This window comes from Pocillopora damicornis, chromosome 1 (assembly GCF_964200805.1).
Source record: "Pocillopora damicornis chromosome 1, jaPocDami1.2, whole genome shotgun sequence".
Classification (NCBI taxonomy): domain Eukaryota; kingdom Metazoa; phylum Cnidaria; class Anthozoa; order Scleractinia; family Pocilloporidae; genus Pocillopora; species Pocillopora damicornis.
This window is the reverse complement of record NC_142670.1, coordinates 34,223,157-34,251,078: the sequence shown is the minus strand read 5'-3', so window position 1 is coordinate 34,251,078 and position 27,922 is coordinate 34,223,157. Positions and strand designations below refer to the sequence as shown.

The 27,922-nt window shown below is 38.0% G+C and overlaps 2 protein-coding genes and 2 long non-coding RNA genes across 7 annotated transcripts; 1 reads left to right on the top strand and 3 right to left on the bottom strand.

The window, feature by feature from the left end:
* Positions 1–122: 122 nt before the first annotated feature.
* Positions 123–15,750, bottom strand: LOC113685258 (uncharacterized). Of its 2 annotated transcripts, none has more exons than XM_089202424.1 (18): positions 15,580–15,750; positions 13,399–13,501; positions 12,424–12,711; positions 11,459–11,791; positions 10,532–10,644; positions 9,875–9,948; positions 9,021–9,154; positions 8,074–8,376; positions 7,619–7,755; positions 7,004–7,247; positions 6,421–6,531; positions 5,406–5,617; positions 4,635–4,757; positions 4,005–4,075; positions 3,674–3,714; positions 2,966–3,062; positions 2,028–2,127; positions 123–1,608 (listed from the first exon to the last, which is right to left on the bottom strand). In XM_089202424.1, exons 2-18 carry the CDS (start codon positions 13,466–13,468, stop codon positions 1,363–1,365), a joined length of 2,697 nt encoding a protein of 898 aa, XP_089058550.1. In that variant the 5' UTR covers positions 13,469–13,501; positions 15,580–15,750; the 3' UTR covers positions 123–1,362. The 2 variants fall into 2 exon arrangements, with proteins under 2 accessions (XP_089058550.1, XP_027058547.2); XM_027202746.2 differs by having other exon boundaries at positions 13,399–13,520; positions 15,580–15,716.
* LOC113685259 (UDP-N-acetylglucosamine transporter SLC35D4 homolog) lies at positions 15,614–27,380 on the top strand. 3 transcript variants are annotated; one of them, XM_089202442.1, is made up of 15 exons: positions 15,614–15,751; positions 18,680–18,888; positions 19,085–19,131; positions 19,687–19,770; positions 19,948–20,029; positions 20,692–20,769; positions 21,716–21,741; positions 22,207–22,258; positions 22,403–22,451; positions 23,156–23,237; positions 23,693–23,727; positions 24,495–24,564; positions 24,949–25,042; positions 25,909–25,973; positions 26,760–27,380. In XM_089202442.1, exons 2-15 carry the CDS (start codon positions 18,733–18,735, stop codon positions 26,857–26,859), a joined length of 1,020 nt encoding a protein of 339 aa, XP_089058568.1. In that variant the 5' UTR covers positions 15,614–15,751; positions 18,680–18,732; the 3' UTR covers positions 26,860–27,380. The 3 variants fall into 3 exon arrangements, with proteins under 3 accessions (XP_089058568.1, XP_027058549.2, XP_089058572.1); XM_027202748.2 differs by lacking the exon at positions 15,614–15,751 and having other exon boundaries at positions 18,636–18,888; XM_089202446.1 differs by lacking the exons at positions 15,614–15,751; positions 25,909–25,973; positions 26,760–27,380 and adding an exon at positions 25,720–25,810 and having other exon boundaries at positions 18,636–18,888.
* Positions 16,853–18,610, bottom strand: LOC149053461 (uncharacterized). The gene is made up of 2 exons (XR_016185466.1): positions 18,507–18,610; positions 16,853–17,017 (listed from the first exon to the last, which is right to left on the bottom strand). It is a non-coding gene; the product is annotated as an uncharacterized LOC149053461 (long non-coding RNA).
* Positions 22,993–24,360, bottom strand: LOC149053460 (uncharacterized). Its single transcript, XR_016185469.1, has 2 exons — positions 24,112–24,360; positions 22,993–23,516 (listed from the first exon to the last, which is right to left on the bottom strand). It is a non-coding gene; the product is annotated as an uncharacterized LOC149053460 (long non-coding RNA).
* Positions 27,381–27,922: the final 542 nt, after the last annotated feature.

The window sequence follows — 27,922 nt, the reverse complement described above, 5'->3', positions numbered from 1 at the left end:
TATAGTTTCCTTTGTTGCGTATTTTACGGTGCAAGTAGTATCAGACAAGAAGTCCCTCAGCTCACGTTTAGTTTGAGTTGAGTACGTGTAAACCGTGCTTTTGACGGTACTAATTAGGCAGCTGAATCGTACAATAAGCTTTATTAAAATCATATTGTTATTTATAACACAGTGCGTAGATTTGTCTAATCAAATTCAATTGCGTGAGCGTGCTTCATTTAACAGATTCCAATTTGCCGATGATGTATATGATATACTGATGTTCTTACCACATTTTGACGTCCTCTGTGATCTATTACTGAACAGGCGCACGGCAACTTGGAATCTATTTGCTTTATATAATAAAGAATTAAAAAAAGTGTTAATGATGACGTCATGTATGCGTCTGTCCTCCAATAGATCATGGGTGAGAACCAATCAGAATGCGTGCATAACCGAGCTTATTATATAAATTCCTATTATGCACGTTCATGACGTCAGCAAACAAATCCTTCGAGAAAAAAAATTTCTCCGCGATTTTTCAGTATTGGATTTTACTATTAAAAACTGGTTAAGACTTCGGCGGCAATTTAAGCTAAACATTGAAAGTTGTGAGGAAGCTGATGAGAAAGAAATGTTTCCTGAAAACAAAATTATCAACGCGCTGAAGCGTAACAGAGGGAATATTAACCCTTTTACAACATTTAAACCATCGGGTTGAAAATGATCTGGTAATTTCTCTCTCGATAACAGTGCTTTGGACGTGTTGGCTGATCGTCCATGTGAAAGTAGTCCTCAAAAGGGACTGTTGTCGTTGCGGTATTCGATGTTTCGAGTGCGTGAAAGAAGGTCATCATAGAAGCCCATATTGTCAAAACGAAAGTCCTATCATCGCAAAGGAGAACCTTGGAACCAGATATTTTCCTGTCCGGCCCGACCTGAATCAGTCAATAAGCATTTTTCCATATCTTCCCCTTGGTCCACCTTCCTAAGATTTGGATACACAGGGTGGGAAGGTTTTCCTGCTCTTGCTCGCGCCATCACCTTCGGCTCTCATACGGGGATGTTTACATTGTGTTTTTACATGGAACGTATGCGGGCCCTTGCGGGTCATGTGACGATAAATCTTAGCCTTACACTTCCTTGACCTAGTCCTTAGTTTTCTCTCCTGGTTGTTACAGACTTCCTTAGAGATTTGTTATAAATAATGAATAAGGTGTTTTATAAAGGAAACACCATCTACTGAACTTATTAGATTGCCAATTCTCGCAAACTTCTGGCTAGATAATACATTTCTATTGTTATGACAACTAATGTGATAATGAGTCCAGGGAGTTAGGATGTTAACCCCCACACTGTGCTATCAAGCCATGCGTGATTAGATTAAAAATGTGTATTTTTATCTCCTTTTCCTTCATCCTTCCCTTCTTGGTCATTGTCTAAAGGAAGTTGTCCGTCAAACTGGACGGGACTCGCGGGCTCCAGGACTGGTTGTGAGCTCTGCGTTGCTGTCTCAGGATCGGACAAAAATTCTTCTGGTATTCGACGGAAGGATGTTTCGTCATAAGGAGTATCGTCTTCTTCTTCGTCTCCTTCCTCTGCCATTTCGCCTTCGAGCTCCAAGTAGTCCTACGAAACAATAACAACAGGCAATGAGGTGTTTAACAGGCAACGTACTACAAACGAAAAAAAAAACCAACAACAACAAAAAAACGCAGTAACACAAAATGGTTTTTGGACGGGAGTCGAGGAAAAGGAAAAGACGTGAATCTACAAGGGAACACTGAGAAGAAGTAGAACGATAAGCTATGATACGATAATTAACTGTTACTCAAAAAAAACCAAATCGATGAAATAGCGCGGATATTGAAATGGGATAAGTACTCATAACAATTAATCCTTAAGTTTACCGCTGCCACACTTCAGCTATTAATGAAGTAATCTCAAAATCAAGGTCAAAGATGTTTACTTAAAATGTTGCTCATAAATTGAGTAACTTTTCAGGTTCATACGCTCATACGTGCGCATGCTCTATAATTATGACTTACACTATCCTCCAATAACATTCTTTCGGTGAGCTTAACAATATCCTCGAAAGTTGGCCTTTCCTTTGGGTCAGCGTGCCAGCAATTTGTCATGATTTCATATCTGAAAAGCGATTGAAATAAGTTCAACTTATTTTAAAATGAACGAAAAGCATAGATGTAAGCTTGAAAAAAACAGAATCGATCTTCATTCGATTTTGTGACAGTCACGCCAGAGATGCCAATCACAGCCTCAAATTGTGCCAAATAACTTAATAACACTCAGTTACATCAAGAGTTTGAGACTAGCCGGGAGAAAATGAACCATTAAAACTCTCCCATTATTATGCAAATATAATTTTCTTTAATATTCCTACTATTAAGATTTAACGATTGCAGGAAAGGTGACGTCAGCTACCCAGGAATATTACAGCAAAAAGCATGCTCTCAAGTCGCTAGCCTCCTCTAAGAATAAGTGTTAACTGGCCCATTAAGTTAGCAGTTAGCAGCCATGGAGAGCCAGGCTGACGAAGTCTGACGAGACGAAAAAATCTCTCTTAGTCTTGGTAGTCTACTCAGTCAGCCAGCTAGCTGACCGGCAAGGAGCCTGCAACCAGACTCTAAATGGGCCTGGGACAGAAGCTGTGAAGCACGCAGGAACGAACTGGCAAAAGATGCGAACGCGTGAGAGTCTTATACTCAATTTTAGTGCCAGACTGCTATCAGACTCACCGTACACTCGTTTCGCTCACCCAATCAATTCTGGCTGGCTTAGCCGCGCGTACCGCAGCGCTAATAAGAGGCTGGAGGCAGACTAACCATCCAGCGGTCACCACAGATGATGACACCTTTGCGTCCTTTAGTTATTTAACTATTAAGCCCAAGTTTTCAGCGATTCCAGTTTATATTGGAGTGAGTTAAAAGAAAACAGCAGAATTCCTCTTAAATGTTATTTCACGTACATTTCATCAGTGCATCTCTCAGGTCTTGACAACCTTTCTCCTCTTCTCAAAGCTTCAACAATCTCCTGTCCTCCCAAAGCAGCATACGGGACATTGGCTTCAAAAGAGACGGACAAAAGGCAAAAAAAAAAAAAAGATTTTAAATTTGTTTTGATGTGTCTTCATAAGGACTGAGAGTAAATTTGAGAGACTGATATTTAAAACAAACCAACAAATAAAAAACAAAACAAAATCAAAACAAAAAAACATAAAAACTTAGAAAGCCAATGCAACAATTGACAAGAAAAAGATGGACAATAAACAGAAAAGAATAAATAAATAAGTACAGATTGTAAATAAATAAAAAATAAACAGATAAAATGTGTTCCTTTAAACCATTCCACAGCGCTAAGAATTACTTTTTCGTTTCCCTTTATTGTAATCTCAAAATGTTTTTCATCCTTGGGCTTGAAAAAACGGATACAAATATTAACCCTTTAAACCCTAAGAGTGACCAGCATCTAATTTCTCCCTACAATTTCACTTCTGAATCACACATTACAGTCATGAGAACAGAGGAAATGGTCACTAAGGAAGGAACCTTTTGATTGGCAAACAAATTCTCCTTGTCAGCATCTCAGGAAATGTATAAGGAACAGTGTGGAGAATATGCATACTGATATTATGGTGTAAAGGGTTAGCCATAGACAAGAAGCCAATGCAACTCACCACCAGTTTCAATCTCCCACAAAACAACACCGTATGCCCATCTGGTTTAAGAAAAAAAAACAAATAAATAGTTTATCAAACGTTGTTATTGATTTACACAAACACGACTGAGCGAAATTATTGTCGATCAGTGTTACATATGGAATTGCTGCGTGTATTCAATACAGTATTCAGTGGTAGAATACTGCATTGCGAAATCCGAAAGTGTGATATTCTATGCCTCTTAGCAGAATCATATTTTTTTCTGTGCCTCGCTTGTGAAAAAAATTAACGCAATTTTACTTCTCAGGAAGAAAGCAGTCTGGAAAGCTTTTAGCCATAAAACACTTACACATCACTCTCAGAAGTATAGGAGTAGTCCTGCAGTGATTCCAAAGCCATCCACCGGACCGGAAGTTTACCCTGCATCAGGTAAAAGATAATTCTAAAATAACATTCAACTCTTTTAGGACACAGAATACCTGTGTGCGGAGTTAACTCGCAACAGTTACATGCCAAGGTCTACAAATCAAACCAGTTCATAAATTCATACACTTTTATCACATATTGTTATGTGCCTAGACTTTCACTCAACAAAACGAGCACTGCGTTCGATTGATTATTGGTCACGTGCCCCTGATCAAAGGTATCCCTAATAATAATAGTATCCCAATAAAATTGCGCAGTTGTTGCCCGCGCGCCGAATACAACAGCATGTTTTTGCCATATGATTGTTTGAGGGAAAGTCTAAATATATAACAAAGCACTTAAGGTATGGTCTCTCGGGAAACTAACTAGTTATTTATGTTCTGTTATTATATGTTATTTTTATTTTGTATCGGGAAAACAAAACTAACCGTTTCCCTCGGGACCATATATTAAGTGTATATTGTAAAACACGACTGCAAGATTAGACAACATCAGTTTAGTAAGCAAGATGTATAGAGGCCATATTTGGAGATGAATGAACATCGGGTCTTACCCCGGTTGTAGTTTCGTACGCCCCACTTTCGTAGATATCACGAGCGAGTCCGAAGTCTGCCACCATCGGTATGCGGTTCTTTCCTAAAAGCACGTTTCTGCAGGCAAGGTCCCGATGTACACACTAAAGAGAAAATTCAAAGGATATCTTTTATCTACGAAAATTTTCGAGTTTTATTTTCATTGAGCCCCGAGAAGATGACACTCTTTGTACCAGAAAATGTAGAAAGAGGAATCCTGAAAGACTAACAGGTTCAACATACAACTTCATAATTTCAACTTTAACGAGCCTTGGTTTTGAAGCTAGGACGCCTTTATCACTTGTTTTACGAAGAGTGATTAACCTATTACCGCAATTCCTCAGAGCGGTTGACTCGAAGAGGTTACATTGAGGACATTTGTTTGGGGAAAATTTTTTTTTTGCAGAAAAAACGTTAGGAATCCATGGTGGACCCGTATCTATTTGCATTCTTTTCTTCCTTGAATCTATATTGAAAAAACGTTAGGAATCCATGGTGGACCCGTATCTATTTGCATTCTTTTCTTCCTTGAATCTATGTTGTCGTTTCTGTAGCAGAATTTTATTGTAGCAAGAGAAAAACCTTAAAAAATCTACAGGAGGGGTATAGAAAAGAGAAATTGCCAGACCGCTCTTAAATTCGCCTCTCCCTCTTAAAAAAGGCTTCAAAAATACACCAGTAAATTACCAACTGATAAAAACTTTGTGACTCAAATGGAATGCTTACGAATCTTATCATGGTGGTTTCCCTACCTTCATTTTTGCCAAGTGATTCATTCCCTTCGCAATGCCGTACGCGAAGCGAGTTTTTTCAGCATTGGTTATTCCTTTGGACTCCTCCTGCTCAGTATCCTTGTTTTTTACGTTGACGTAATTAGGGTCTTTGAAGTTCTCTTCTCTGTGCTTCCGAAGGTAATCCAACAAGCAGCCGTTTTCAGCAAACTTAACTATTACCCACAGAGGACCTGTGGAAGAAACAAACGATGCGAGATCGGGACGTGAGGATTACGTTTACCCCTTGACCGATTGCGCAAAAAAGGTTCTACCCAACGGCTTTTTTTTGTCTTAAAGAAGCTTCCATCACAAACCTACTTTCTCTCTTTGCTTCCATATATAGCGAACCACAGCCAAACGACAGGATGATGGCGTCAGGGAGCATTGAAATAGAATCTCATTGTCTTTTCGCTGGTATGTACACCGAAATGTTGTCGTTATATAAGCACCATATTAGGATCTACTACCACTATTCAGGCACTTTGGTATATTATTTGACTACAAGTGTCGGTGGGGGCGTTACCTGACAATCAAATTCCATGTTGTTAGGTAAAAGATCACAGATGGTGTCAAAATGTGGTTAGAACAAAAAAAGGGGCACATGTGGTGCAGCTGTGTGTGTCACTGATGTTCTTGCCTCATTTTAATGTCTTCTGTGATCTTTTACTGCGCAGACTCAAGGTAAAGTGAAATCTATTTGTTTAATATGATAAAAAAAACAAAATGTTGTTAATGGTGACAACATCTATTCGTCTGCCCTCCACTAGATGTTAAATAATAACGAATCAAAATGTGTGTATAATACAGCTCATAGTAAAATTCTTTCTGGAGCATACCACATTAAACCCTGGACGCGTGGATCAATATCAGTATCTGGGCAACTGCCCACCTACCCCTCCCCTAACCCAACATTAACCTTAACTTGTTGTCAATTAACTGTTGTTGAGTTAGGGGAGGGGTAGGTGATGTAATCTTGCGAAGCGATGATTCTTACCATCGTCTGAGCATGCTCCAATCAAGCTCACCACGTTCGGATGATTTCCGACAGAAGCCATGATGTTAAGCTCGTTGAACAAATCTCGTAACTCTAGTTCAGTTCCGTGTTCTGGCGGAATAATTAAAAAAAGTTAACCCTTTAACTACCGCGAGTGACCAAGACAGAATTTCTCCTCGCAGTGCCAATATAATATCAAGCAGACAAAAAGTAAGAAAAAAAGAGAAACATCAATTAGCTGATCCAATATCAAATTCTCAGAACTAACATCATAAGAATTGTATGACAGATAGTAAGGAGAATTGCTGATGAGATCTTGGGAGAGAAGGGTTTATTTTAGTATGGGGAGTTCGACATCAAAATAGCTTTGAAAAGAATTTCTCTTCAGCAAGTTTTAGGAGAAACAATCCAGACTTTACTGTTTTTGTTTTTGCGTAAATAGAAAAGCATTTTCATTAAAAATGTGTAAAAAATGATTTCACATCAGCTTACACGCGGCCATTTTTTTGTTCACGCAGTAGTCAAAGTCACATATTTACAAAAAGCCTTATATTGTAGACGTAACCTTATATAAAGAACTTACTTTTTAACATCTTTACAGCGCATTCAATGACTTTATTGTTTCGCATTAGGAATCCTTTCTTTACGACACCAAAAGCCCCAGCGCCAAGTTCGTCCCCAATCTTGAGGTAATCCCGCGGGATTTCAGGCCAATTTCGATGGAAGTTCTCTGGAACTTGAGCCAACTGGAGGTGTTGCGCATTAAACTCGTAAGGGTTTGTGTCACCAGCAGGACCGTAGGTTCTTCTCCCTTGCCTTAGTTGTAACTAAACAAGTTAAAAACATTATTAACAGAGCAGGGACTATAGTGACTATGTCAGACTCATGAAATCAAGGCAAATAAAGGAGTATGACCAAAAGAGAAAAGACACACACACACACACAAACAAAGAACGAAAATGACATCCCAGAAGCTTTTTGAGATGTTTCTGTAGAGTTAACGTTTTGAGTTTCCGTAGATTTTACTTTATTGGAAACAATTGTCCAATTTCATGCAATTAACCAATGTCTCAAACGGCGATGGAAAATCAACCGTCACGTCGAAAGAAATTTCTCGTCAAAGGCTTAATACAAGATTTGCAGATTTAGACGCAAGGAATACAAGGATTACAGACGTTAAAAATAGAGGCACACAAACCTCATCTAAGGTAAACCTTCTTTCTTCGTCTCGAGGGGGAAATTGACGTTTACGGTAAAACACAACAGCAACCACCACCGCGACTAGTACAAGAACTGCTGCAAGTATACCAACGACTATGGCAACAACTTGTGTGCCTGCAAGGCGAGCAAAGCAGTAGGGTCAAAAAAGAATTAAACAGGGCATTAACTGATCTATGAAATTGTTTCAAGAAGCACCTCAAAAGAGAGACAGTGAAGTATTAATTGCATTTATTGAAAGAAAAATACTCCTGACACTGTGGGAACCCAGTAACTGAGCTAAGAATGTTTCAGAAAGGGGATTAGAAGTGTGGCAGCAGTATGGCTAAGTGTAAGAAAAAAAAACTCGTAGAAGAACGACCACAACAATAACAACAGTAACAAACGATTAACAATGTTAAATTAAAAGCTCGATACAAACCCTTAACTACGCACCTTTCTCGGTAGTCATTTCTAATGGCTGCGACAACCCGATTTTTCCACTTTTATCCCTATGTGCCGTAACTCGTACCAGGTACTCGGTATCAGGTTCGAGCTTAGTCAGTTGCGCTTTGGTGAGATCAGCGCCCACAGACATTTCAGTGACATATCCAGTTCCACCTAGAACCTTTTTCATCTGCACAGTGAACCCACTGACTTCGTACACTTCAGGGTGGTGTGGTGGCTGCCACGTGATGGTGGCTTCTTTAGCTTGGATGTCATCAAGTCTCAAGTTTGTCGGGGGTGGCGGAGGTAAATCTGCGGCATAATTAGAAATAGTTTTGTCATTTTATCTGCCTGTTAGACTTCGCAATCCGCGCTGGATTGACGGTTTGGGTGCTGAAGTCTGAGTTGGGAAATTCGGGTTCAAGTCCCGGCCGTCTTATCGTTTTGTATTGTAAGGCAAGACACTTTACTCTTCACCATGCTTCTCTCCACCCAGGAGTATAGATGGGTATCAGCAAACTTTCAAGGAGTCCTGACGGTGGACTGGGGAAGGGAGGGGGGGGGGGGGGGCTGTAATGGACTTGCATTCTATCTAGTCTCTTCCCGCAACAGAAACCAGGATAAGTTCCAGGTAGAAGGGCAGTTTCGTCAGGGTGCAGACTTTACTTCTTTGACCTCATCATCAAACTATAAGGGCCGGTTATTTACACAAGGCGTAACCCAGCGTAACCCAAATCCTCAGAGATTCAATATTAGAGGGTTGACTCTGTTCACAAAAATCAATGTTCAGATAAATGGTTGGGTTAAATTGAAGATGGCTTGGAACGCGGTTTTGGTAAACAACAGCTAAAATCTGTTTAAATAACCGGCCCTAGGTGATTTGTGCGAGAGGCGTGAAGAAACTTTGTATTCCATGTTCATGATATCACTGTAAAAAGAGGAAGTAAAAGGCATACCTAAAATAGTGACGCTTTTAATAGGAAGCACACCAAACTTTTTTGAGTCTGCCATCCTCAGGATTCCTTTTTCTATTTCATCTGACGGATCTCCTTCTGTCGTCGTCGCATTGATAAAAAGATTCATAATGACCCTAAAGAACGAAAGCGCAATTAATATTGAGTTGTTTCCATAGGTGCCATGGATGGCGTGGTAAGTGTACTACATTGGCCGAGTTTGAAATTATTGAATAGCAAATCAAAGATAAATTTGATAGTTTAAATTTAGAAGTAACAGTTGAAGGATCTTGTATTGTAATCTTACAGTTGAGAGTAGAAGGGTTTCTTGTTAATGGAATTGAATGACGTATCGACGACCTTAGCCAAATTTATGCTTACCAGACTGACTAAATAATAATGAATTAAGGGGGTAAGTGTCTAAACAAATTTTCGTGTCAGGTCAGTGGGGGTAGAACAAGATGATTTGGTTTCATAAACTGAATTGGCCACCATAGAGAGATTTTAAAGCTAACGCTTCGAATTTAAAGTTGACCTTTCGTCAGAGCGAACCACGGTCCTCTAGTTTTCTATGACAACGGGTTTAACTTAGTAATAAATAATAATGATAACAATGATATTACTAATAACAATATTAAAAACAATTATAATAGTGCTGGAAATGTCAGCCTTAAAATCTCTCTACGGTGGTCAAGTTACATTATCAACTCAGTTAATAAAACCAAATTATTTTGACTGATTCAGTCCCTTGCGTCGGTTCGGGCAAAAGAAAATCTTCTAACCCGAACGGCGAGAGTGTATGTAAAAAAAAGTAGTAAATGTACATTCAATTCACCAAAAATCTCTTGAATACTCACTCAACGTCCACTTCCCAAACTGTGCGAATAACTGACACTCTCATATCCTGTAGTTTTGAGGAAAAGTTTGCCACCTACAAGAATATCACATATAAATATTCATCACTTCATTTCAATATAATTTTACCAAATAAGGTCTTGAGAACGCGCAAAATATGCGGCGGTATTACACTGTAGAACAGACCAAAAATCCGGAGCAACAAAATGGCTGCACTGAGCGATCTAAATTTTGATTTTTAATTCATTTTTTAGGCTCCACTTTTAAAGAAAGGGACTTAAAAGCACGAGAGATTTTTTTCGTTGGTAACTAAGAACACTGTAATGGTTTTGTTCGTGTTGTTTTCGTCTCTCACGTACTCCTTATGCAATCGATACGATGCAGAGATAAGGCCGTACAATGTATTTCGCATACTAAAGAAAAATAAAGACAGTAAAAACTGAAACAATAGTGGAATAATAAATCCCTTATTTGATGGTTTAACATACAGTACGAGCTCATTGCTCATATTTTTCCTCGCCCCTACAAGGCTCGGAAAAATAATGGGCAGCTCGCAAAATGTCCATCGAATAAGGTGTTTATATTTCTCATCTGAGAATCATCTCATCACTCACAATTTAGAACATATTGCAATGTTTACCATCTAGATAAGATCTAACCTCTGATTTAATCTGCTGACCAAGGAAGCTGATGAGCGTATCATTGTTTGGGTAATGCTTTCGGACTTCTGAGGTCCATTCCACTTTAATGTCAATTTGTACCGTCTCATAAACTGCCGATAAAGTAATACAAAGCGTGAATATTAGCCCAACATTTAAATAACACGCTCACATGAATCGAAGAAAGCAACCGATTAATTTTTAGCGAGAAAACCAAGCGACGTCAGGATTCAGCGAGTACTGAGCAACTGATAGTTAATGTAGTACCGCTCAGGGTAGTCTGTTAACATAATTTATAGGAAGTGTGGAATGAATTAAAATCTACTGTACGCGCTCTATGGTTGGCTGTTGCCTGGGTAATTTAGTAGGATCAACCGAATTGATCACGTAAATTGGCCACCGTAAAGAGTTTCGAAGCTGACGTTTCGAGTGTTAGCCCTTCGTCTGAGCGAATGGCGAAGGGCTAACTCTCGAAACGTCTGCTTCGAAACTCTTCACGGAGGCTAATCTACGTTATCAACTCAGTTCATAATACTACATTACCCTGTTATACTCTTCCACCGACGCAGCACCACAGTCTCCTTAGACACTTACCCCTTTATCAGTGTTTTTATGGTTTTACTTACAATACTTTGTCGAAAAAACCGATCAGTCCATATTGATGAGTATTTTCAGTTCAGGAAGATGTAGGGACTTCAAAGTACCTTCCACATCCAGAACTTGTCTTCATAATTGTTGGTTTTGTTGTTGTTGTTGTCAAAATGAAGACAGTCAATCCAAACAATTATTGTCTGAAAACGACTATGGGTCATTATCACGTTGACCGCTAACATTCCACAGCCAAGTTGATAATTTATTACTTAAGGTGTTAGTCCTTTAAGATATATATATATATATATAAAACTGTGCTGGAAGTAAACCCCATACCTCCGACCAAAGTTAACGTAACATTGCTTGAGGCTTTTCCCAGACGATTCTCAACCACGCACTTATAAGCTCTCTCTTTGTCCAGATCGTCAACGTTTGAGATTTGCAAGTTTCCGTTTTTTACAGTCAGCGTCTGACCTTCTGACCCCTTGAGATCATTATGGTTGATTAAATACACTGGATTTCCCTGCCTGACATCTTTATTCGCACTAGGGCCATCCACTCTCCAATATAGAGACGGTGTTGGAATCCCTGAGTAGTTGCATTTCAAAGTTACTGGATCGCCACGGCGCACGTACACCTTCTGCGTCTTGGGCGCTATAGAGGGTGCGGCTACGAAGAGAAAATAAGCGAATATTACCAATCAATGGATATTACACAAACTTTATGGATCAATGACCTTACCCACTGTACCTTGGAACTGTGAGTACGTGGGTCGAGAACATAAGTTAGTAATGAAGGTTGATGGCCCCTTTGCCGACTCAGAAGAGACTTAGACTCTGCGTGAGAAGAGTTTCTCGTCGATTGAATAGATGACCTTAGTTTCAATTGCGTTGTTTCATCAAAACAAATAGTTAACACACCAAGTCGGGACTCCACTCGGGATAAGATCTTCCTTGGAAATACGTAACACAATGCATGTTTCTATTGAGACACTCTGATACGCTAGTTTACTGACTTAGACCAAAAATTAGTGGGGGACTGGTCATTATGGTCATTATTTGCCGCCGGGGAAAGGGGAGCGGAAGGGTTTGGTTGTATCACAATAAAATTTACCTGATCCCCCTAAGGCCCTGAAGTATACTAACGACCCCCTCCCTCCTTTATTAGCAGTCAATTCTCTATAATCCCCCGCTTTATACTCTATTAGCGACGACTGATTTCCTCTCCGCTCGCCCTGAAATAAAACCATGTGATCTCATTTCCCTCCCCCAGAAATGAATAAAAAGTAAACTCATTCTTACCGCAACGAGTGTTATATTGATAAGTGGTAACGTTCCCGGGTGCTGGAGTTGTTATCACTGACCCGTTCTTCAAGATTCCGACCACTTGCACCGTGTATGATTTACAATAATCCAGAGAAGAAATAATAACAGAAAGTGTGCTATTGTCCACAGTTATATTGTTCAGCTCAGCATTTCCCTCTAAAATAATGACTTTATAGCTGGCGATCTTTTCATTGCTAGAGGGAGCATTCCAACTCACATTAACGGCGGTTTCATTTATGAAGTGGGCCGTCAAACCAGGAACCCCTGCAAAAGAATAAATCAAGTTAATTTAGTGTTTTTGATAAAATGATCCTCACAGATTCGTGGCGAAAGGTCTCATGCATGCTTACGTCAGAATACCAAATTTTCAACTTCGGGCCTCGCTTACATGATGAAGACTAGTGAATTTTAATGAGAGTATTCCCAAAAACACTGAAATCTAAAACACAAACAAGAAACCTCACAAAAAATAACTAGGAAGTGACAAAGATTCAAGAACATTTAATACAAACGAGGCTTGGAGAACACACTGAGATTTACACTGAGAGGTACCATCCACTCGTTCCTTTTTTTTCCGATACATCGGAACTCATGGATAAAAATCGCTCGCGCGCACTTTTCATGGAATAATCTCCATTTAACTTATAGACCATGTAAGGGAGTGCGCGACTCTTCTAAATGATGGACGAAGATCAGTGATCCAAGAAAACCAAAGTCATTGTGAATCAAAGAACTACTGTCGATGACTAAACATTGGACAACAGGCAACCCAAACTAAACGCTTGGAGTCTGCTTGTTCATTTGTTTCATGGTTGTTGATGTGATTGTTTTGCTTGTTTTTTTCCTATTGTTTTGATTGTAGTTTTTGTGGCTTTTTTCTTTTTGAATATTATTTTCTTGTTGTTTTTGTCTTGTTTTGCTGCTTTTGTCTGACGAAGCGGTGTACTGTACCTTGCGCATTAGTCAGGAAACCAATCTCCAGGAGAAACAGGCAAACGATTCCCGCTATCCGTGACTTCATCTTTGTAAAAGATTACCGCGCTGCACTTTACGTCTGTGTTGAGAAGGAAACACTGGGCGGGTTTAAAACACAATTAATTTCCTAATTAATCTTTAACAATGGTTTCAAATTAAAGTTCGGTAGAAAAAGAGTTGAAATCACAGAACACATAATGAAAGACACGGGGCAATGGGGATGAGTAACTTGTGCAGCCACAGGAAGCCTAAGCTCCAGCTGTGAGATGATCATCTTGCGAAATAACAGTCATGGCGGAATTATAAGAGTTTGTATGGGAATATTTACGACCACTCTAAGGAATAAGCGGGCTTTTCTTATTGCGTAGAAAACCTCAAAATGGAGAACTCGCTGAAATGGGTTCCTTTCAACGTAGTAAGCGGTCAGATAACAAGCGATGTACTGTGGAAGTACAGTGAGGTATTTTTATTGAGAAATTGACTCATTTTATTATTCCCCGCATAGAGCGGTCGTAAATATTCCCACACAAACTCTTATAATTTCGCCATGGCTGTTACTTTGCAAGATGATCATCTCACAGCTGGAGGTCAAGCCGCCTGTGGTGCAGCTAGCGGTTTTGTGTGCGCTTACACTGTACGCAATGAGGCTTGGCACCGAAGATAGTTTTTTCCTCTTGTGGATTCGCTGCTCATCGCTTTGCGGAAAACCGTGAAGCGTACACAAAACCACCAGCTATGCAAGCAAGTAGGAGGGAAGGGAGGGGAGGGGAGGGGAGGGGAGGGGAGGGGAGGACTGGTGTCTTCCTAAAAATAGTGGATATGCATTCATCCTTCCGCATATTTGCTGTACATTCACGAAAACCTTTCCTGATTGATCTCTCTTGCAGTCTCCCTCGCCTGCTACTTTCTGCCTCCAAATTACAAATACAGCACCATAAGAAATAATTATGGAAGGATTTTGTCTGTGTCACATTTAATCACCTGTTTTATAAAATTTTTATTATTCCACCCCCCTCTTTGGCAGATTAGAAGTCAATTTTCTTTAGTCCTTCCTTAACCCTTTTACTCCAAGAAGTGATCAACATGGAACTTCTCCTTATGATACCCATACATTATCCTACCTACAGGCATTGAGAAAACTCTAACTTATCAGGTAGAGGTTGTTATCTTCATTTAACATTGAATTCTCGTAACTAATTTACAAGGAAATGTTTGGCTGCTAGAGAGGAGAATTAACAATCAGATCTTGGGAGTTAAAGAGTTATTTCACACTCGATTGTCGACAGCTGATGCCCCCTCCATCCCACCTGAAAACCATGTGATCCCCCTCGGGTAAATGGCACTTAAGCTCGTTGAGCGAAAAAAAGCAGATGTGAGGGGGCGCCATTGACAGATCCTAAAATAATGTTATCTCTTTGTAGCTCCGCATTTGGGATTAAAAGCAAATGATCAGTCAACCGTAACACAGACATACATATCCATTCTACACGTAGCTTTAGAAGGAAGACAGACTAAATTCATTTCGACCTCCATTTGATTTAGAATCTAAGTAATTCGTCTCTTTGTGGATCGTCTTTCGGTTTAATTCTTTTTTTAAAAAATGTAATTCAAGCTAATTAAGTCCTTCACCGTCATTGTGTTTAAACATTCCGAAGCACGATATTTATAACTTTCGTGATGATGCGCTTCGTCAACTGAAGAACGATCAACACTTCGAAAAGCGCAGCATTACGTTAGCTTCGAATCCTATCGCGAAAACCTCGCCGTGAAAGAAAGTCTTGATTACCATCAGAATATACAAAGATTGCTTCGATTGGCGGCTGAGCTATTTGTCAAGCAGCAATATAAGTAAACATTTCAACCACTCGCCAACATTTTAACAACTGCGACGTGTTTGACGGACAACAGTTGGTTACGAGAACGTAAAAGTTGATGACTGACATTGAAATAGGAAAGTACTCCCATCTGAAAGTATACAGAGGAACAGAAGGTTTAAGACTCGGTGAATTAGCATACCACTTCTGGTGTCAGTGACAGACGCAATTGTCTATCAAAGCTCGATTCTCTTCACTGCCGCGTCAATATCGCAAGACTGTGCTTCTCAATTCGTTTCGTAAAAAGCATGCACAATGTGCAACATTGTTCATAACATCTTACCTGATAGTTAACGTACAGTTGTTCTTGTTACGTGTTTCATTTTGATGCTTCAGCAAAAGTCGACCGATGTAACACTTCAATAACCTCTAGCTTCCTGTTCAGCAGCTCGATTAGTACTGGTGTCTAGAATACGTCACACAAGTTCCTGTTTACAACTACCCACCTCTTATCAGGTCAGCATTAGATTCCATCCACCAAAACCACCTCGGTCGAGAGGGACTGAGATGGAATATTTAATAACTTGCAAAACATAACCGAAGATTCTCGGAAATCCGCAAGTGATGTAGCCGAACATCCGAAGCTGTAAATCCCATGATTCTTGAGGAACAAACAGAAACAGCATAGCGAGAATTTTAAGTCGCGAACCATTGATGGTAAACATGCAGATAATTTAGGATACGTAAATTCTGTTGATGAGGCGCTTAAACTTATTGCGGAATTTGAAACAGGATTGACGACGAAGTTTTCTTTCTTTAAATCTGTCAAAGGTTTCGGGAACATATATTTATATATATTTGATATAGCTCTTTAGCATTACAAAGCTTTGCTATCGCTATTGTGCATTCTCACTAGTTTGTCTAGTTCAAGTCCTCTGGCATGGCTTAGATGATACCACACTCGTGGAATCATTCGGGTTAATTTAATGCTTACACCTCCTTCCTCGGACAGAAGTCACAAAATACTGGGGGAAGATGCATGAGATATTTAAGGAGCAAAAATTCGTTTTTTACTAGTGTGCCTTTCCTAATTTTGGGAAGGAAAGTGTTCAATTGCCAGCACGGCATAGACTGAACAGCTGGAGAGAAAAGGAAACGAAAAGATACAGAAGAAGTACTGTATATAATAATTTCTTTTTATCCTCAACCTTTGTGTTTGTTCAACCTAATTTGAAAGGTCAAATACATGAATGGGTCATATGACATTGATCTCAGAATACTTTTATGACAAACGTGATAACAGTTCAATCTTGGCTAAATTGAAGATGGTTTAGAAGTTAACAATTGTAAGAACTTTTCACTAACATATGCTGCTGACAAAGGAGAAAATATATGCAATTCTGCATTTTTTGCATTCTATCAAGCAATCATATGTTTGCTCCTTATCACACTATGACACTTCCGTTTTGTCACATTCCAAAAAATAACTTGAGAAATACACTGTCACTCATCTTACACTGTTATATTTACCTATTACAGAAGGCTGGAAACAAAGATTTTGTTTTCAAGAAAACAAGATTTCTTGTCCAAGACACAAGGAAGTTTGACTGCGAAGCACAGATAAAAATGCGAGAAATTTTACTTTTTTCAGAGAACAAGGTAGTTCTACTCATGTATAAACAGAACAAATGCGATTTAATAAATCAGATATGCGGCATGACTCCTTTTCTTCCATCCCCACTCAAAACAAGCAAACACACCTGTAGAGGTTCCAGTCTGGTCTGCAAATGAAAAGGAGGAAGGTGATCACTGCAAAATTAAGCATTAGGGTTCTTATTTATAACATATTGATTATTGTATACTGATATCTAGAAATTAAGGTTGCAAGTAGCAGCCAGCTGAGTTATAGTTTGAGTTTTATCAAGTCCATTACTTTGTTAAATTTAGAGTAACCTTGACTTGAGAGAGGAAAATTGAGGAGCTGTAATATACTAATCATCAATTAGGGACCACAAAGAAAAATTTATTTATAGAGACTTTTGAAGGAGAGGGGTAAGACTTGTGACAAGCTGGCAGACATATAGATAAACTTTACAGCTAAATGGGTTACAATACAAAGTGCTCAGTATTTGGATCAGCTATGGCTCAACTTAAACTTTGCTTTAGCTTCAAATTTAATCATTTGTGGTTTCCTTTCTCTGTGTTTATTTTTCAAGTTATGTACACAGAAGAACACAAAAAATGACAAGGAATGCTTTTGAATATCAAGAGGCTGGAATAAGCAAGAAACCAAAACTGAATTTTAAACAGTACAAAGTTAATTTGATCTTCCAATGTTATTTAATTTTAACCATAGAATTTGCTATTTAAATTTATCCCCTCCATTTTTCTGGGTATTGTGAGCAAAAACAAACAATTATCACAAAATGCATGGTATACAATGGTTTGATTCACCAATGTGGCAGAGGCCTTTCACTGTCTATCCATAAAAAGGGAAATAGTTTGTAAACTGTAAGACATTCTGCATGTTGAGTGTATACTTATTCATCCATGTGAAATTAAAGGTTACTTGAAATAAATGTGAAAGATTTATAGGATTTTCAGACCCCTGATAACAATTACTAATGTGCTGATTTGTTGTACTTAAAGGTTATGATTTTGGCGGAAATAGTGGAAGAAATTTCTGGACCTGGAATTTTGTTGCAAATGTTTGTTTAAATCAGTTTAAGTCAGTTAAAAACTCTCCTGTTTCAAGATTACATGATTACCACACCAGAACCTTTTGTATTCTATATTATGCACCATGTTATGATTATGGTTTCAATAATGAAAGGTGCTGACTCAAGAACTTTCCAAAATATCTCTACATACAAAGAAATAGATTGTGGTTATGTACTCCAAATAGCAGGTTACATCAGTCTTCTGTAAGGAAGTAGCAGAACCACTTTATTCTATGTGTTAAGAGTTATGATAATCATTATGAACGTTTGGTCGGTCAGCAATTGTGCACCATAAAAAATAATTAGCCAGAGCACTAACTGCTAATTAGTGGTATAAATCTTTTGTCTCCCTGAACATCTAACAATGGCTATAGATAAAATTTAAAAAATATATTGTTGATGGTTTTGGTCAAAGTTTTGGTGGATGTTCCCTAATGACATCCACCAAAACTACGTAACATCTAAGCACCTTTTGAATACGTGAAATATCTGCATAAAATTGCGTAAAATGTTTTATAATACTACAATCGAACAATAAATTAATACTTACCATTTCTTTAGTAAAAAGTTTTGACGCAATTTCCCAAACAAATAGTATACTTGGGTCATCGGGATAAGTCGGCATGTTGTCGTAGCTTCGTAATTTTTTTCCATCATTCCATCTCAGTCCCTCTCGACCAAGGTGGTTTTGGTGGATGGAATCTAATGCTTACCCTCTTATCACGTATGCCAAATAAATTTGTTTTTAAAGGAATCTTTAAGAAATATTATCGTATATGCTATGGATTTCATCGCCGGGAAAATTATGCGAGATCTTCTCTGATATTTTTGAGCAGCGGATACTCTCCAAAATGATGGCAATAATATGGCGGAAACAAAGTCTTATAGTTGGACTTTGTGTTTTTTCAATCATAACCACTTTAGTGAACAAGGTTACCGATTTTTGTTGTTTGGAATGTATTTTATGTTCGATTGTTATCTCAATGTTTCAAGTAAAACGTCAGTGCTACATGCACTTAGGGCTGGTTGTCTTCGCTTTTTCCCTAAAGATTCGTCAACAAAGGATCGATCACAGAATAAAATCAGCTAAACCGTATTGACACTTTTCCGTCCGTTTGTAATCTGCAGCACGTTTTATCGGACCTGAGGTTTACTTATCCAACAGTTTTTCAAAGGTGAGCCTTAAAAACCCTCATCACATACATGTCATGTACGTACTGTACCTTTTAACTCCAAAGAGAGACCAGGTTACAATGTCTCCCTACAACATTAACACAAAATCAAGCTAGCAAGGGATAAGAATAAAGAAAATTATCAACGAGGGGATCAGTAATTGATCCAATACTAAATGATCTAATTATGCCATCAAAATAATTCCTATTTATGTCAGCCAGTAAGAAGAGTTACTAATGAGATCTTGGAGTGAGAAGTAACTCTCTGAACATATATTTCTTTGTTGGTCACTTATGAGAATCATAACCAGTAACTTCCTGTGGCTGATGATTTCCTTACCCCTAGTATAAATAGTCTAAGGAAATTGAAATGATCATCTTATTTAGAAGAGGAAGACTGATTAAAAAAAAAATCATTTTCACAGTGAAATAGTCTTGTTTCTGGCCTCTCACCCTCCTCTCCAGTGATGTATAATTCACATCATATGTGATTCCACTGAGAGACAATCAATAATATTACATACTACAAATAAATGTGGTTTGTCTTTTTTTTTTTAGCTGGCAGACTGGAACTGTTGCCATGGTGCTACTTTCTTTGAATGCTCTGGGATACATTGAAATCACCTTTTTACCTGTCACAAGGTACATCTGAGGAGTTGTAGTTAATTTTGATAATAACTGGTGTTATTTGTGTTACTACATTTATATATTCACACATCCCCTTAGCATTTTGGTATAAAGCTGTGTTTTTTGCACATGCACTTGTAAAAATTTTTATCACTTTCCTTCTTAAATTTACTCTTTTTTCCATTATTTTAGCACCACTCTTGCATCATGGCTGCCTGCTTCAGTGCTGTATAGTGGAATAATTTATTCAGGATCAGTTGCTCTGTCAAGACTGGTCAGTGTTCAAAGTTTTTGTCAGAAATAAATGAGATGATCACATATTGATCTGTCAATAACAAATATTGAACTGATCCTCTCAAATAATTATAAACTGATCAGATTCCTCCTAGAAGCCTTAAAAAATTTCCCCCTAAAACTTTTTTTTATTTTCAGCCAGTCTTGACCCTATCCCTAGTCTCTAACTTAAAATTTATCTAATATTTGGGAAGCTTAGTTTGCACTTCAATGAGGCTGATGCTGTATCAGGCTTTGTTTTGTGCAATTTCTTTCTTACCTGTCACCTGTGTAGGTGTCAGTTCACAGGGACTTCCCTTCTCAAGACTTGTTTCTTCTGCTGTCAGTGTTAAATGGGAGTCTTAACCCTTTTACCGCTAAGAGTGAGTGGCATCTAATTTCTCCTTACCATATCACCCCAAGTAGCTGATCACTGACTAAAGAAGCTCTTGATTTTTGAAAAATTCTCCATGTTGGCATCTGAGGAAATGTCTGGAGAACAGTATGGAGAATATGCATAATGATGTTAGGGTCCTAAGGGTTGCAAGAAGACACCTTTAGAGTTAATGGTTACATGCATATCTCAAATCTTTCCTATGTAGACGTTTTTGTGGTCAAACATGGGAAACTTTCTTTTTTCTCATCTTTCTTTTCCTAAAACAGCCAGTTCCAGTTTTCTGTGCCATGTGTTACTTAAAGACATTGTTGGTGGCATTATTAGAATCATTCATATTTAAAAAGGTGAGTGCTTGGACTATGAAATGTACAATGCAGCTCTTGTCTTTAAGTTGGAAGCAACATTATTCATCAATTTGTTATTAGGTAATGGTAACTGTTTGTGATCACTAGGAGAGCAACTTGTTGCAAGCCAACCCAAACCAACTTGCCAGCTGTTTTCACTATTAATAATAGCTCACCAACAGTTACCTAAAATGAAATACACATGGATGTTAACATTGAAAATAATGATCACTTCACACATGAATGTTCATACCACACCATTGAACAAAAAGAAAACAAACAAAGAGGGAAACAAAATTAATATTCTTCCATGCAAAAAAATTGGTTGATGAAATTCCCTCTTGACAGGTGAAGCACTAGTGGGGTATATGTTGAAAGAGTTACACTGCAAAAAAATTCCCTGAAAGTGGCAGGGGGAGGACTTAAAGTAGGGATCACTTAATGTACTAAATAATAAAATCCAAACTCTTCCAAAATCCAAACTCCTGAACCACTCTGGAGATGTAGTGGCTCTTTGTGCTCCTTTGGATCAAGAGGTCATGGCAAAAGTCCTGGGCAGGCTATAATTAATCACTGTAGGGTATATTTGATCATTTGGTAATCAGTCCCAGTTTGGTATGGGAGATGCCCAAGCCTTGGAAGAGTCGTTGTGTTGTGTTTTAGAGCAAGACTCATGACTCTCCCTTTGTCTCTTTTACCCAGCAGACTAAAGAAGTACCAGAAAATTGCTAATCCCGATCAAATACTGAGAGGTGATAACCTGCTACAGTGGAGTAGTATCTTATTCGGGTGGGGGGAGGGTGGGGAGTGGGGAGAGGGAGTCCTTTCCTGCTTTAATGAACTTCTTGGCTCTAGAGAACCAAATACTTTTTGTGTATACATTAAGTATTTTAGGCTTGAAACAGAAAATTTATTGATAAGAAATCAAAACCTTTTTTTTCTTTAGGAGCCATCAACAAATTCACAATTCAGGTGGGGTTATGATCATAATTAATTTTGTCTTTCAGGCCCTCATTGACCCACTTTTCAAACAGATCCATACAATAATACATTGCTTCTGTCTGAAATATTTTATTGCATTTTTGAAATATTTATCCTGAAAATGTGAAAGCTTCAACATTCCCCCCTTCTTGGGCAACCCTGGCATATTTGACCTTTGTCCATGAACAGGGTTGGGGAATTTGAACCTATGTCTGGCTGGGATGAAGAATTTACACAGAGTGTCAAGTATTTTCTGTGGAATACAAGTGATTTATGGTTAAATCTGGAGGTGTATAAAAGTAAATAGTTTACTATTATAAGTAATTTTTGCCTTGGGGCAGGAATTTGAACAAATCAATCTTTTTTACTTCAAATGCTGCTAGGGGGGTTGCAGGGGGAATAAGACTTTTGATAAGAATTCTGCTGTTTCTAAATTGGATTTTATTTCCTTTACAGTTTGATATTTACAGCTATTGCAACAGTATCTGTTGCAGGAACTGATGTGCAGGTAATTTTATATACCTGAGTGTATTTTCTTCTTTCCCTTGTAAATATGTGTATAAAAACATTAATTAGTTACATGTGTGGAACTTAAATGTTTGCGTATCCTAGACAAGGGTTTATTCATTCATTGTATTTCACTTCATGTTAGTTTGATCAGATGGGATACAAATGGCTTATGATTCACTGTGGACTTTCAGGCAAGTATTGATGAGAAATTTAGGTTTATAATGAGTACTAGAGAGCTGTTGGAAAACCCTGATGAAATGGCAGAGGATGGGGCTGTGAGTAACCTGCAATGGACTGGCATAATCCAAGTGGGAGTGGCAGTACTCTAAGTCACCTCATGCCACAAAAACTGGAATAAGCCCTGGCTAGATGGACCCTTTAACTCCCAAGGTCTCATAAATGATTCTCCTTCCTGTCTATATACAGTTCTTGTAATGTTAGTTTGGAGAATCTGGTATTGGATCAAATAATTATTCCCAAGTTGATAGTTTTCTATATTTTCATTGCTTGTCTGCTTGATGTTGTATTGATATTGTAAAGAGAAATTCTGTATTGATCACCCATGGGAATTAAAGGGTTTACTTTAGGGCAGGCTTTTCTGTTTTCCAACATTTTTACATTGAAGTTTTGTGGAGATTAATCCTTTTTTATTTGGGATGTGTGTTTCAAATTATTGATTTGGTTGAAACAAGGGTCTGTATTTTTTTTCATGTAGTCAGTGAATATATCTAGTTTGTTTTCATAGATTTATTTAGTATAGCCAATTTCCAAGTTTGTAAGATATTAAGAGTATTCTATTAACTTACCAGATGGTTTTGTAATTTATATAAATAGTAATAAAATTACAACTGTCTTGTTTGGTGACCATTTCATGTCTCTCTGTCTTTCATTCCAGCCATTTATGTATATTATGGAAAATCCCAAAATAAGAATTCATTAAATGACTTGGATAAATTATTCTACAATGCTATTGTGAGGTTTGTCTAATTATTGTCTTTTGCTGATTGTTTTTCTCTATGCAGTGAAAATATTGATTCTTATTAATAAGTTTCATCGATGCTTTTGATGCTTTTGTTCTTTGTTGTTATTTTGGCTCCTGTTTCTTTTGTCTTGTTCTTCCTAATTTTTCTTTGATCTGTGAAAATGATTGACAGTCTATACAGTCTAAGGCGACTTTTCCAGTGTATCATGGTCTCTTTATGTTGTCATGTTCTACATTTGTGACTGGTAATGGACTTGCATTAGCATCTATATATCTGCAGATCAGAGTGTATCTGATGATTTTCAGGAAATAAAGCTTCTACAGTAATTATGCACCTTGAGTTTGGTGTTGTTGTCACTTTTCTTGTTATTGTTGATGTTGTGTCTTGGGCTGGTATTCAATTGAGATATAGTATTGAATTAATATTTTTCTTCTGTGGTTTTTTCACAGTGTAATTGTTTTGATGGGAATCAGTGTTTTAACAGGTAAGAAGAGAAACTCTTTTTGAATATAACTTTGAGCAAACCATTCAAATCTGTTAGGGTAGTAGCCCGACAAAGGGCTAATACTCAAATTTTCAGCTTTGAAACTCTTTATGATGGCCAATTTACATTATCAACTCTTTGACAAATCTAAATTACCCTGTTATATTTTCCCACTGACGCAACATTACAGTTTCTTCAGAAACTTACCCCCAAAGATTCAAAGCATTAAGCAGAGGGAGCTTAATTATTGGGGGAGTGGACTTCTCACACTGGCTCCCCATTTTTTATTGGCTCAAAACCTAGGGACCTTGATGCTCATTTCCTGACACTAATGAGAGCATTCTCACAGGCTTACCAGGTATATACATGCTACATGTCACATACCTACTACACTTTTTTGGATGGTGGAATTGTCTTTTGTCTGGCCTCACTTTGAAACCTATAGACAAGTTTGACGTAATGCTAAATGTGATATCTTCATTTGTACTTCTCTGAGTGGAGTTCTGTAGATTTCTGTAGATGATACTTGTGTCCTGCAGCCTTTGTGGCTCCCTGCCTCCACATTTCACCATAACCCTCTGCATGTAGCCAGTGCATCCCTCTGTCAATTGATTGATTATAGAGCTGTTCCCAAGTAACACAATAAAATAGATTGTTCAGAACACCCAGAAAACAATAATGACAAGGATATTATAGAAACATGAGGTAAGCTTATGGGTTTTTTTAAATTTTAGTTGACTTTGTTTTGTTTTGTTTGTTTTGTGCAGGTGAACTTTACAAAATAATTGAGTTTCCTTTCCTATATTCCACACACTTTCACCTTGGGTGCATGGGAAGGTAAGCAGTCTTTTGTATAGAGTCCCTAAATGCAATGCAGGTAGTTGTAGCTACAGTGTTGATCATCAGACTATAATTATTATCAAAATCTAAGTGAAAGCTAATACTTTTTAACCATTTAACTCCCAAGATCTCATTAGTAATTCTCTTTACTGTCTACTATATAGTTCTTGCGATGTTAGTTTGGAGAATTTGGTATTGGATTAACTAATAATCCTTAACTTAATATATATTTTTTCATTCTCATCACTTGTCTGCTTGATATTGTATTGATATTGTAAGGAGATATTCTGTTTTGGTCACTCATGAGAGTTAGAGGGTTAAAGTGTCACTTTTGAAACAAAATAACTGTTGCAGCTCTCCCCTTCGTCTATTTTATTTCAGTGGTATATTTGGAGCAGCACTTGGGCTGATAAGAGTGTCTCTGTTAGATACAGAAGTTTCCTATTCATTGGGAATTATTGATAGCCTTAATAAGGTCAGTAGTACAATTTAGATTCCAATACCTAGACATTCTTTACTTAGTCCTGGTTTAGCGTCTGAGCCAAAAAAATTATTGTGAGCGTGATGATAGAGGTAAACAGAAAACAGGAAGATAAACTGTTTTTAATGATTTTTCGGATAAACTTCAAATAACGATCTAGGGAGGTAGAGGGAAAAAAGTCTTCATTTTGTTCGCGTGAGTGCAAATATTTTGACTTCAGAGCAGAAGTGGCTTGAAGTTTTTGTTCGTGACCTCTTTGCTTTTCATGCACCAACAGGAAAATCCAAGCAGCGTCACGAATTTCGCATTACTTCGGAAGGGTTGGTTATCGTTTGAGGAATAACTGAAAGTATTTTCAGAATCTTTTGGGTTTCGCCACTTGCCACTCTTCTCTGTGGACTTGGAACTAAGTATACTGATCCAAGTTAAGCGGATACATCCCCCCTCCCCCAGTACGATTAATTCTGCTCCTCACCCCTTCCTTCTAGAAAACGCCTATGAATAATTTGTTAGAAGAAATTTGTCAATAAAATTTGAAACTTCAACACCTATCCCCCGCCCCTCCTCCCAGACAACCTGCATGGGCATTTGAACTTTTGAAGGCTGGTCTGTGCAATCCTTGCCCCAACCTCTCCAGGAGCTGGATGTGATGTTCACTTTTTTTGTAATAGGCAAACTCAGAAATCATGGCTTTCTACGCACGGACCAATCTCTAAAACCTAGACCTTGTAGACCTTTTCTTCTGCCGAGCCATCCCAGGGGGTGGATGTTGAACCTTCAGAATTGATCGGTGCACGATTGTTTCGTTGAAACAATTGATCGATGATAGTTAGGACTTGGATAACTCTACTACTCCACAGGTTGCCATATCGTTTCTGTCACTGTTTATTTTCGATGTCACCCTTGACAGTAACATGGCTGTGAGGTAAAATGGAAGATTCCTTTTTATTTTGTTATGTATTTTTTCTGATTTAGTATTTATCATTAATTAGTAAAGCCGTGTAGCTAAGGAAGTGTTTTGAGATTAGGACTAGTGTAAACAGGTTTTAAAGCTCGTCTTTGAGACGCGGCTGGTTGAAGTTATGTATTAAATCCTTACAACGGTACCTGTGAGTGACATGTTCATGGCTTCGGTTCACGCCACGTTTTGCAGGAACAGGAAGTACGCTTTGACGTTTTTGCCACAGGAACCAAACGAGAGTATTGTAATTTAATTTCAAAAGGAACACTTTTTTTCATAACAAAGCCGAACGACATTCGGCAAAAAAATGCTGGCCTCAGTGATCTCGAGTTAAAACGTTTTTTTTAAGTGCTTGTAGGCAACGAATGCCTCTTTCTCTAATTTTTCCGCCTAGACGTAATTTTTTCAAAAACAGAACTTTTAAAATTACAACCATACTGATAAAATAGATGGCATCCTGCAAAAAAATCAAGGTCCTCGTAATTTTAAGCGTTTGTGCACCACAGTATGCCCTTGAAAGGTAGCACAATGCAAGCACGGTACAATATGAGGCACAGCGCAATATGGACCACAATGCCATATATCGCAATAACAGTAGAATAACCCCGAGTAGATCGGTCTGGTCAGTCAATTCTGCCGGAAAGATGATTGACTGCGTCAAGATGTGAAAGTCTCTCGCATGATGTTTATCGCATTGATTCTGAGATATTATAATAACAAGAAATTTTTTATGGTATTTTTCGTTCCCAGCATCATCGCAGTCCTTTGTAGTGGAGTACTTTATTCGTACACAGTCACTGTTCAGGAAGAAGTCGAACAACGCACTGCTCATCCAGTCCGTGACAGTTAGCAGTTAACTGTCAGCAGCAGTTGACACAAGGATATGAATTGAGTTTTTTATTAAATGTATGTTAAATTCTCAATGACTTGAAATGGCCAGGCCAAGCCGTAGAGGCGTCATCTGTGTCCCACATATTACCTTAAAATGTAGGCGGCTAACCAACTTGAAGGAGTCAGTTTTTCTTTTTCTCTTAGTATCTGATTTCACCGCGTGTAGGTCACGGCCTTTTTGGGATTGCGTTGCGTTGCACAAAGAAATGGTGTCGACTGCGTTAAACGCTTGAAGATTGCGATCATTATATAAGTTAGCAAATGCCGATTCGTAACGTGTGATCTTAGTAAAAAGGTAAATGGATATTTTAAGGGGAGAAGTCTGATGGATACTGACACTGACTCTGTTTGTTTCATGGATAATTTACATATTTTTCTAGATCTTTTATTCACATTTAGGAATATCAGTAGCTGGCAATCAAGAGGATTGCCGCTGTCGCTGTTGTGTTTAAATAAAATTTAATCTGTTATTGAGGAAAATTCGTTCGTCCAACGTGCTACGGATTGTTTTTTTGTTATGTTTCTGGGATGGTTTGATCAGCAGAAGGTCTAGCTAGCCTCTCCGATAAAATTAGAAAACATTGTTTCGAAAAACATATGGTCACATCTGGGCAGAGTAATACTCCAATTAACTTCCTGTGGTATAATTTAGAAAAATGTATATTCTACTGGAAGTTATTTGAACACTGTTGGTAAGAAGGTACATTTGGATTAATATGCAATTATTCTGGGTATTTACATTTGAAAGTTTTCAATGCGTGTTAATCTGTAAAAAATTGCGTTGTAATTGAAGAAGTAAGTACTATAGATATATTAGAATTTTCTCTTTTTATTCCTGTCCGAGATGTTTTAAATTTAAACACTTCCTACATATGGTCACCATTGTGGAGTAAAATTTGGTTTCTGAATTGAAATCAACATAAAAAGTTACTGATCACTACCATATGTGCAAAATACATCAACGTACAAATGTTCATGCGTTGGGTTCACTAACAAGTAAAAAAGGAAAAGACGTGTACTGC